Here is a 12,136-nt window from a genome sequence, read left to right as displayed (position 1 = left end):
TTTACATTCACCATGAAAACTCAAATTATACAATGGAACGTCAGGGGCCTTCTCAGAAACCTTGACGACATCCAAGAACTCTTACATGAACACTCACCAAGTGCTGTGTGTACAAGAAACACACCTTAATTCAAAACACATAAATTTTTTTTGTAAATACGTTATTTTCCGAAAGGACCGTGTTGATGCCATGACATCATCCGGAGGTGTTGCCATCATAGTGAATCAAGGAATGGCATGCACACACTTACAACTCCAAACATCCCTTGAGGCAGTGGCTGTTCGAGCGGTTCTTTTTGATAAACTGATCACAATCTGCACCATTTACATTCCTCCTAGCTATCAGCGGCAAAAACGTGATTTACACTCTTTAATTGATGAACTTCCGGAGCCTTATGTTCTCCTTGGAGACTTTAATGCGCATAGCAGGCTATGGGGTGACTCTCGGTATGACGCGCGAGGTCGACTGATCGAACAGTTCCTTCTCTTGTCGAGCGCGTGTCTCCTAAATTGAAAAGAACCAACCTATTATAATCTCGCTAATAACACCTTCTCCTCCATAGACCTAAGCATAGTATCTCCATCTCTCCTGCCTCCTGCTCATCTACCGCTCTTTAGTACACAGCAAATTAGGCTACGGTAGTATAATCTACGGTTCAGCAAGTGACTCGTACCTTAAGCGCCTAGACCCTGTCCACAACAAAGGGTTACGCCTCGCAACAGGTGCCTACCGAACCTCACCTATTTCGTGCTTATACGCCGAAAGTAACGAGCCATCCTTGGAATATAGGAGAACGAAACTAATGCTCACGTATGTCCTTAGAGTTCGTTCTTCACCAGATCATATATGCCACAGTATTGTCACACGCTGTGACCCACGACAACACTACGCCAACAAACCAAACGTAATTAAGTCACTAATACTAAGATTTGAAGAAAAATTTCACGCCCTAAATGTTCCTAACGAAGCACTCTCCATCGCCAGAAGGCCACCCAGTTTGGCCCCATGGAATGATTTCTCCAAATTCTTGGATTTTTCACTCACGCATATTGTGTGAGTGAAAAAACAAAACACCCCACGTGAACATATACTACAAGAATTCCTTACATTACAACAAATGTATAACACTTACGAAGAATTTTATACTGATGGTTCGAAGACATCTGCTTATGTCGGAAGCAGCGTGGTACGAGCAACACACGAGCAAATAACTAGACTACCGCAGTTCGTATCCATCTACACCGCTGAGTGCTATCCATTATGGATGGCAGTACGATACATTATAAGCTCTAAACATAAAAAAGCTGTAATATTTACAGACTCGTTAAGCACGCTGAAAAGTCTCAATTATAAATCTCAGTATGAGCCATTCATAGGCGATATTTTAAACATGCTATCCCACACACCTGATGACCACACCATACGCCTCTGTTGGGTCTCGAGTCATGTCGGGATCCCAGGCAATGAAAGGGCAGACCAACTAGCTGCAACAGCAAAAGAGATGCGCGGGTCAAAAACCAACATACCTGCCAGAGATGGGATTCAAACTGTTCGCAAAGCCGCCACCTTTCACTGGCAGCAGGAATGGAAATCACAACAAAACAACAAACTTCACCTAATTACACCTGTTCTTGGTGAATGGAAGACCTGTCTTCATCAAGCACGTTTTATCGAAGTAGTTATATGTCGACTACGGATAGGTCATACGCACATCACACATAACTATCTATTGGCAGGCGAAGAAGCCCCAACATGCGATAAGTGTCAGGAGCAACTAACTGTAATGCACATTTTGATAGCTTGCCCACATATGGAAACATTAAGAGAAAAACATTTCCGTATGTTTTACAGGTTAAATATTCCCTTTCATCCAATGCTACTCTTGGGCGATGACGACCTAATACCCATAGCTGATGTGATCAGCTTTTTAAATGAAGCACAACTTCTGAACAAGGTCTAATTACACTAAATTATGCTACTTCTAGACATAGCAAAACTTGACTGATGTGACTCGTAGCACAGCCTCTTCGAAGAGGCATCTGCTGCAGCTGGAATTTACAATGAGGCACTTGCCTCCCGGCCCTTAGGTATAAGGACACGGGTATGGCATTAGTGCTATGTAAAAGCCGTTACGGTTTAACATAACCTCATGCACCAACCATACACATTGACCACCCCTATAATCTTAGAAGATATATATATTTCACGCATTTACGGAGCCAATCCTTTTAGGCCTTTATACAGCCACGCTTCACCGCTCATCATATCCCATATGTCATCGCCGTCAAGACATTTCAGAGTCATTGTCATAGCCCTGTCCGCTGTAAGTATTCTCACCATGAGTGTGGCGCAGCATAGCCTTAGTTGCTCTTGCGCCACAAAACCCAACATAACTAACTCAAACGCTTGTTACGGTTTTTGATACTGAATTAGGATTGTTGAGCATTTAAAGGTTATGACACTTTTTTTCAGTTTTTGTTTTACTGACTGGTCTCCTATGTCTGGTTCCTGTGTGTCTGTGCATGTATATCTATGTGTGCATAGCCTTCCTTCTAAATAAGCACTTGTAAATATGGTGCCACTATATTTGCTCACTTTTATTCTTCTGTTTCCTTTGGTTTTCAATTTTTTTATGCTACTAGATTGTGTTTGGCTAACATCAACTCAACTAAGAAGTTGTCCTGAAGTATTTTTTTTTTTTATCGCCTGGTAGTGCTTGGCAGTACGTTGAGAGGCAATAGTCATTGCTCTTGACAGGCTCCTTTGTAAGCATGGTTTCCTTCTAGTTTTTAGATTATATGGCAACAATAGTAGTTCTGCTTGTTGTGAAAAGCAAGCTGTGGCCTATAAAATTAATGCTCAAATATACTTCATATAAAAAGCCATAGTGTTCTCTCTAAACCAAAATAATAAAGGCCTGTATGGAGCCAGTGAACTTCAAGTGCACGCTGGAAACTGCATTATGAGTTCAGAACGTAAACCAATCTTTGTTTATCATTGCAGTACTGGCTGGACAATGAGAAACCTATGTGCCGCCAAATGGGCCTTTCTATGGTGTCACCTGTCATGTACTTTGCTGTCAAGTTTTATACACCTGATCCATGTCAACTTGAAGAGGAGTTTACAAGGTGAGGTTTTATAGAGCTCATTAATTAATGTACCCATCGATTTATATTGTGAGGTCTCTCATACTCAAGGAACAAAGGACATAATAAGCTGTACTACGAACCAACAAAAATATGAGAGAAAGAAAAATTGTTTGAGGGGCTCACTTTCTAACTAAAGAAACCATTTTTCGTCCACCTCAGTGCCTTTTGATTTTAGTGAGGATCATTATACTACAGCTAAGAAACTATAAATGATATTTTACTTGGCTTAGTTGTCTGTTGATTTCCTTAGTTATATGGATAATGCTCAACTGTCCATGGCAAGATAATGAGCGTGTAAAGTTTGCCCCTGCCAGAAACCCGAGCCTACGTTGCTTACAAGTTGGCTCCTACAAATGGAGGCTCATTGAGGGCACAAGAAACGAGTCTACAAGACAGTCCAAATGCGGTCCTCCATTGTGCAACTGTTGGCTACATGTATCGAGTTTTAAGGCTCAAGAGAGCAAGTGTAATTCATGACCCTGCATACAGCTGGGTTTCTGCAAGCAATGAATCTTTTCATGAGAACCTGTGGAAGCATTGGAATGCCTGATGAGCGTACTGGTAAGGCCTCAAGAGCTATTTTCGGCATGGCAGTAGCAACATGACTGAGCCAAGTAAACAGGTGTGAATTCGTTTTTTTTTTTTTTTTCGGGGGGGGGGGGGGATTTTGAAGACCCTAGAAAGCTTAAAAAATGAAAATTGTCTGTATTCATTGTTTTAACCATAGCGTAGCAGCTACAATTAGTGTTGTGTGATATTATTTATACTAGCATATATTTTTCTAATAGTGTTCTATTTTATTCAATTCACACTGCAGTTTAACTACAGAAAAAGTTGACGTTTCAGAAAATCAGTATACACTTAAACCTCATTATAACAAACTTGCATCCTACAAGAAAATTTTTTATATCCGAAAATTCATTATAAATGTTATTTTTAACACTGTGTCTACTGTAAGACTATTTTTCATTTGCATCATTATAACTGATATTTGGTTATATCCATCTTTGTTATATTCAAGTTTGAGTGTAGTGGTTTCATTCACTGCAAAATCAAGTCCCAGCACTTCTAAATGATGCGCATGAATCCAGTTCCTCTTGCGAACTTCAACTTGTCAGTAAGGTTAACAGTCGTCACTGCACTCTGACACTATTTTAGAAAGGGTAGTTAAACCAGTGCGCTCAGGATAGAACGCTTGCAGTGTAAAAGTGTAAAGTGTGGCGTCTGCTTATACCTCACTTACGTTGATGGTAAATGCAAGAAAAAAAGAAGAAACTTTCGTAGAAAAAAAGAAGAAACTCAATGCACTGTCATAGAAAGTGAAATTTATTCTCTTGAAAGTTCGTTCAGTGATCCAGTTTTGCTCACTTCGAGGTCACTTGTAGAGACATCTCAATAGCGTGCTTATTCAAAGGCGTTTACCTTGACAAACTGGGTCTGCACGGAGCTCCTTAAGAATGGCTGGCCGCTCATTGTCAACCCCGTAGGACCTAGTAGATGCTGTCAAGATGTATAGCATCATGGTGACTGTTGTGAAAACGTTGAGGATGCATTATAAGCTGCGTTTTCTTTTCGCAAAATATAAATTCTTGCTTACCAAGCATCTTCTCACTGCAAGCATGGTGATATTTAAATTGTGAAAAGGTAATTTTGTAACACAAGAAAAATAATAATTCTCTCTAGTGTCCTGTTAACATTATTCACATTCTCTCAGTGTACATATGCACTAAAGTGCACTGCTCGCACGTTCCTATGTAGTACAACTGTTAGCTGCTGGTTTATCGAGCAGCATATAAAACGACACTGCTAAAGAACATCTTCGGTTGTTAGCTAAAAAGCATTGGCCATGAGCAAAAATTTTAGGTAAATGCAATAAAGATAGGAGCCAGAGGGTGTTTTCACTTTGGCCTTCTTTGCAGCACAGTGACCAAGAAACAAAGGCATGCTTGTTATGGGGTCAATTGTGTGTGCTTGTGCGTGTAGGTATTGCTGTCATATTCAACACTTAAAGGCAAAGTTTGAGTCCCCAAATATATATATTTGTTTTGTGGACAGGTACCTGTTCAGCCTGCAGATCAAAAGAGACTTGTCGCAGGGTCTGCTCCAATGCAGTGACCCTACTGCTGCACTGTTGGCTTCCTACATTGTCCAAGGTAGGCACCAGTCCTTTTCACATTTTTAGTCTACCTGCCTCAAAGCTCCTATCTGCAGGAGAACCAAACCTGTATGAGTGACTCATATTTTCTCTTGAACTGTTGCAAAAGCAAAAGCTTTTATAATGATAACATGTCACATTTGCACAGTATTGCAGTATGAAGCTGTTATATAATTTTTTATATAAAAGTTTATAATGGCTGCATTTTACTGGTACTTACCTACAACGTATAAACCTAGTAGTCAAGGGTTCAACTTTAATTCAGGTTGAAACGACAAGCCATGGAAGCAATACCAATAACTGTAACCTCAAGGAAAGAGAAAAGAGCAGAGTCGGTCAGGGAACAAACGCGTGCTAAGGACACCTTAGTCGAAATGAAGATGAAGAAACAGTCTTGGGCAGGGCATGTTGGCAAGAAGGTAAGATAACCACTGATCGTTAAGGGTAACAGTCATGAATACTTTTCAGTATTCAATATTGCTGTTTTTGTATTTCATAATATAGTTTTTTCCTGCTCACCTAAACATTTTGCATAACTTAATTTCCTGTGCCGAACACTGTTCACGAAATTTTGGGTTTCTCATGCAGAATTTTAAGGAGGTCTCATTCACAGTCTCTTGAATTCGAGACCTCATTCTGTATATATAAACAGGGTCTGAAATTAATAAGAATAATTTATACAATCGGTACAAATTTTTTACATTCTTTAAAATAGTTTTCTTAGGCGTCAATGCGTTGATTACAATGGGACTTCCATGCAGCAAAGGCTCCCTGAAGGTCAGCTGTTGTAACTACTTTCAGAGGCGCCGTGATAATCCATTGGATGGCTGGAACACTGTCGGAGCGGTGACCTTTCAGAGTCTTGAGATTTGGGAACTGAAGAAGTCAGCCAGGATTGTATCAGGGCTTTATCAGTACTGCACCAGGACCGCACCTGGACTGCCCCAGCACTGATGTGAACCTAGTGTAACTCTAGTTTCTGGTGTGATTGTGGAGGTTCTCCAGCCTAATAGCAATCACGCAACTTTCAGTACGATGCAGTTGCAAAATACTCCATATTGACATTTCTGTGAAGAATGGAAAGAAGTTGCAATGAGTTAATGCTTTTCAGCGTCCAACAGGAAGTTAGAAACTGGAACCTTAGTAACTGAACATATTTTTACATATTGGTGCCCTGTGTAACTGTAGGACCACCGTGTGCTTCAATTTCTAACAGCAAACTGACCAGGCATTATGCATATGCAGCCTCGTGTGGGGACTACGTGGCAGAAGACTACCCCGATGCCTCGTACCTGTCGAGCTACAAATTTGTGCCCCACCAAGACGCTGCACTCGAGGCACGCATCATGGAGTGCCATCAGCGACATGTGGGCCAGTCACCGGCCCAGGCAGACCTCAATCTGCTGGAGACTGCACGCCGCTGCGAGCTGTATGGTGTGCGACTGAGTCCCGCCCGGGACTCCGACGGCCTCACCCTCAACCTGGCAGTGGCCCACATGGGTGTCATGGTGTTCCAGGGCACCACACGCATCAACACCTTCTCCTGGGCCAAGATCCGTAAGCTGAGCTTCAAGCGCAAGCGCTTCCTCATCAAGCTCCACCCAGAGGGATACGTGAGTTGACCTTCTAGGATCCAAGGATGATTATAACCATCACTGTTGTTAGATTGCATATCAGCATAAATATTATATATAGTGTTGATGTGGCTGTCAGGAATGCCAGCACCAGAGAACAAAGAGAAGGCATGCCAGGCGGCGACTTGGATGAACATCATAGACACTGACAGGCACTGGAAAGACCTAATTTTTTGTTAAACAGCCAGTTGTGTGTTTTATGTATGGTACTTTCTTAGGGCAAACTAGGTTATATCACAAAGCAAAACCCAAACTTCACAAGATGTAGATTTAACCAAGGTTTACATGGAGCGATCTAGGATGAAAACAAAATATTTGAATTACTGTCTCTGTTGTTCCCAGGGCTACTACAAGGACACGGTAGAGTACTTCTTCGAAAGCCGAAATGAGTGCAAGAACTTCTGGAAAAAGTGCATAGAAAACCATGCATTTTTTCGCTGCACCGAGGTAAAAAAAAGCCCTCGGCAGAAAGCGCGGCTCTTCAGCCGAGGATCATCCTTCAGGTGAGTTTCTCTGTGATACATGTTGGATGCCTGGTTTGAGCATGCTGCAACTCATCGCATGGCCATTGCTTTCAGCTGCGTAGCTGTTTTTTTAAAGAGACATTGGATTGTTGAAATAGAGTTCTATAAATGTCATTGGACTTGTTTTGTGCCAAGGAATTACTTAGCTTGTAATTCGATCGCATTTTAATGGTCTGCATATTGTTAGCACCATTCAAGTCACCCACTTCCCAAAATGACCTTCTGATGTAGTGTTCACCTTGCCTTTACTTGTACCACTTGTGAGCCAGCACAGCAGAGCACAGCGTTATGAAAACATAACTTTTTCCGTTCTCAAAGGTCATGTCAAAAGAACTTCTTTCATGTATCCGATATCCGACTGGAATATACAAGTTGAATTCTAGTCCATCTTGTAATGTACTAAAATGTTCTTTTCTTGTCATTGGTGGTTCGAATACTTAGGATTACTTGTACTGAGGACCAACTGTGTCATTAGGCCTGTGTTCCAAGATATCTAACTCGTGGTGCAAGTTATAAGCTACATTTACCTTAAAATGGCTACTGGGCATAATCTTGTAGTTCTCGCCCCGCTGTGGTAATCTGGTGGCTAAGGTATTCAGCTGCTGACCCGCAGGACGTGGGATTGAATCCCGGCTGCGGCGGCTGCATTTTCGATGGAGGCGAAAATGCTGTTGGCCCGTGTGCTCGGATTTGGGTGCATGTTAAAAAACCCCAGGTGGTCGAAATTTCCGGATCCCTCTATTACAGCGTGTCTCATAATTATATGGTGGTTTTGGGACATTAAACCCCGCATGTCAATCAATCTTGTAGTTATCAGGCATTGACCTTTCACTCTACACACTATTATACTTTACACAGGCAAAACCAACAAACAAAAAAAAAAGTCTGTTTTGAACTAAATGCTGGCTGATTGTCTGAAATGCCAAAAAACATGCTTTTTCGACACAAAAATAACATTTGAAAGGTCCACATACATCAAGTGAATTCTAAGTCTCCGTTCCAAAGTGGGGATAATTATGTTGATACATCATCACCTGCTTGCCAGGTGACATTATGGTTTCTTATCTAAAGTATGCCTAAAATGCTAGAAACGTTGCCTGAAACTGGGGCGACGACATGATGCAGACATGGCATTTTGCTTTACTTGCAGAGAGATATTCGTAGTAAAGCAAAGCACTGCACATTAGCAAACTAGTGAAATAGGAGTTTGCGGGCAACAAAAATCGTAGTTGCCATGACATGTTTCAGACTGACTCTTGAATGTGATGCCCACTGCTCCCAAAGAATAGCTTTTGATGTTGGTTAGTAACTAAGAAAAAGTTGTCTCCCAGACACAAGTTTATGCACTACTTAGGGTCACGTCAAAGGGTATTTACTATTTTCTCTAAGAACGAAATGGATGGTGACATGACTCTTGTACTGCATCATTGTGAAGAAAGTCTTCAGACAATGGGAATTGAAAAATAGGAACCGCATTTGCAAATTAAGCCATTCAGTTAATGATAGTGTGTTGATGTCGTTAGCATTTATTTATTGTTTCAATGAAACCTTCAATAATTTAACCATTTTTAATTTACACATTTTTTTTCCTGTCCTGTGAAACAAGCTTTTATTCTACGCATACCCTGGCTCAGAATTCTACACACACACACACACACGCACGCACACACAGACAGACAGACAGAGCAAGCACTTCCCCTACGGAGACAGCATTCATGAAGATTTTAAGGGTAGGCCTTGTTTAATTGTGGATTGAAATTTAAGATGGTGGGAGAGGAGCCACTAAGAACAAAAATTCACTCATGTGCTTTTAATGAGATGCTCTATTGAATAGTACGAATGCTCTCACTGTTTCAAAAACTTTGACTGAAACAGTAAAGACAACAAAAGAGAGGATTAGGGGGCTTGCTCAGTCATTGGCACATATTTCAAATCTCTTAAAAACAGGAAGGGCCATTTGCTCAGGTTGGGGTGGCTCACTTGGAATTTTACAGTAATTTTTTTTCAGCCAGTATAAAATTCCTTGACAGTATAAAAAAAAAAGGAAAGATATTAAGAGACTGTGATGCACGAGTGTGCTAATATATAAAAATTTGAAATAATAAATCAAGTAGCCAACTGTTTAATTTGATACTCACATAAAATAATGCAGGTTTTAAATACTGAATACACTTTTTAAAATCAGCACCAATAGAAAAACCCAAAATGTAAAAAATGATGGAGCCACAGAACGTTGTGTGGCATGTTTTTTTTTTTTTTTTTACCAATTCACTAAGTTGTATGCAGCCCATGCCTTTACGGGACATTTAATTTTATATTAATTACTAGTTGGAGCTGTTCTTTAAACTCCAGTATCATCAATCTACTATCGTCATCGTTAGGTTAATGGTGTTCATAGTGCAACTGTTTTCAATACAGTGGCACCCTCTCTCATGTGCTGTAGCTATATGCTCTTTTATTCACTATGAGGTGAACTGCCATTGCTCATTCAATATTCAAAAGTACCACCTTGATTATTACATTATTTGCAGTATGCAAATAAGTAAGGCTGCTATGTAGGCTAGTTGGTATGACTTCGTGGCTTATTTGTGCTGCTAGGAACTACACGAAAGGGCCCAAGAAAAGGACGTGCACATGACACTGTATCCAAATTTAGCTCAGTTTACATAAGTACTGTATAATTTGTCGGTTCGAGTAAGAAAACTCCAATCCCATATGTTTCGCTATCATAAGTTCATTATAAGTGGAGAAAATTAAGGTTGAAGTTTCACTTTTAAATTGCTCGCTGAAATCTCTGCATGTGACGTCAAAAATTTCAGAATATATTTTTCGTATTTTCACGACGTTGGCTTGATGAAGTTTGAAACTTCATATGCTAGGTCTATGGCACCCAAAGATGGCAATGTATACTTCATTTTCATTGATTAGAAGCTACGTAGGGACACAGTAGATGTCTTCAAAATTTGCGACATCACTTTGATGCTGGAATCTCAAGGTGGCATCTCCACCCGTATCTCCTTTTCATAGGTTTTTTCGCTTGCCAAGTGTCATGTTGCAGTAAGAGTGGTGTTATCAGGATTGGGAAATTGTACTTTACTACTAATATGCAAAAAATCATTTTGCTTTTTAGTGTCTCTTCAAGGTTTGCACATTCAAATCCTCAAATAATTATTCTGTAAAAGCATGGGAATATGTTTGACATGTAATAGTATAAAACTTTTCATGAAGTTGGTGTGTTTTATGTGCAAAATTCAATGAACAAAATTGCTTCAAGGCACTGTTTTATTATAGTGTAAGGAAAGAGGCTTTACAACAATATGCGAGAAGTTATCTTTTAGTTTTACTTTCCTTAAGGTTGTAGTGTACACGTATCTTGAAGGAGTACGGCTACTAGCGCGGGTCTGGTCTTAGCGAGCCACAGGACATGCGCTAACCATCGCCGTGGCGAGAACACGGTACTGCTCAAGGTCGCAACACTTTATTGTCTGCGGCAACACCAAAATGTAGTACAGAGCTTGTTACAAAAGGAGTGGCGGGAAAGCAAATGGACTTATCCACGCCCCGGGCGAGAAGTACTACACAGGGTGCCGCGAGCACGTCTTCGTAGGCAAAAGTGATTCCCGGTGACACTGGGACAAAAGGCCCGATCGCTTGAGCAAGGGCAAAACGCCACTCGCGCTGACTTCCTAGAGGTACGGGTCGGCGTAGTATGACCTCGCAATAGGACACTGCACCGCTCTACCGCCTAGCGTTCGAAAGGGGTGGTGACAAAAGGTAAGCGTTCGCCGTGGGCACAAGACGCCGTTGGCACAGTCCAAACGAGCCCCAAACAAAGGGCGCCGATGGACGGAAAAGAAATGCGTGCTTACTCCATGTCGTCCCTAAGAGGTGCTCTCTCTCTCAACGCGCGCGCAAAGTGTTTTGAGAGATACCCCGCATGGCGCCACAGTCGACATCCTCTACCGGGTGAAAGGTGCCACTCCCCGCTTCCCCAGCGTGACAGACTGCGGAGGAAGGGAGTTATGTCGGGATATATGCAGAAAGAGGCAGCAAAGCCCGCACAAAGGCGGTGGGCTAGCCTCGATTCTCACAAGGTTTGTAGTGGAGCCGCAGGATCTCTGTAGGGGCGATTTATACACAGCAAATTATTGTACCATTGTAAACTGTACCTCAACATTTTCATACACCGCTGCATGTAGTTGTCAGGCATTGGAAGCCTATCGGGCCCTTATGTTGGCCTTGTTTTTCAATTGTACTGAACGTGCTTCTTGGGATATTGTATACAGCACCGACATCAGAGTTTGTTCTCTGTGTTTGACTGTGTTAATTAGCGCACGGCTTTGTAGAGAACAGCAGTTTGTTTCATTTACGGCAACCATTGTGTTAACAAACTAAAAAAAAAGCAAATGGCGACCGCAGACAGCAAGTCAACTAGGACTCGTGGAAAAAAAAAACAACTCTGCACCTGGCTTATCGCACGCTGTTGCTTATCAGCCATGGCCACCGACAGAGACAGTCTGCGCAGCTGCCGCGCTGAGTCTGCCGGCCGCATGAGCCCTGCACAAGCAACAAAACTGGGGAAGGGCGAAACATGTAAGGAAGGGCATTTCAGCTCCACCAACGTGAAATCTGTGGAGGGGCGAAGGATGCAGCCTGCATTTAGTTAATACACA

The 12,136-nt window shown here is 41.6% G+C and overlaps 1 protein-coding gene across 3 annotated transcripts in view; it reads left to right on the top strand.

Moving 5' to 3' along the window:
- Cdep (Chondrocyte-derived ezrin-like domain containing protein) overlaps window positions 1–12,136 on the top strand; it is a 108,060-nt gene that overhangs the window by 34,812 nt on the left and 61,112 nt on the right. For all 3 annotated transcript variants that reach the window (XM_075893065.1, XM_075893072.1, XM_037434929.2), the window contains 4 exons: window positions 3,005–3,129; window positions 5,206–5,303; window positions 6,551–6,918; window positions 7,282–7,442. In XM_075893065.1, the coding sequence (XP_075749180.1) occupies window positions 3,005–3,129; window positions 5,206–5,303; window positions 6,551–6,918; window positions 7,282–7,442 (752 nt within the window). The remainder of the gene's footprint in view (window positions 1–3,004; window positions 3,130–5,205; window positions 5,304–6,550; window positions 6,919–7,281; window positions 7,443–12,136) is intronic.

This window comes from Rhipicephalus microplus, chromosome 1 (genome assembly GCF_043290135.1).
Source record: "Rhipicephalus microplus isolate Deutch F79 chromosome 1, USDA_Rmic, whole genome shotgun sequence".
Classification (NCBI taxonomy): Eukaryota; Metazoa; Arthropoda; class Arachnida; order Ixodida; family Ixodidae; genus Rhipicephalus; species Rhipicephalus microplus.
This window is presented reverse-complemented; position numbering and strand designations above follow the sequence as displayed.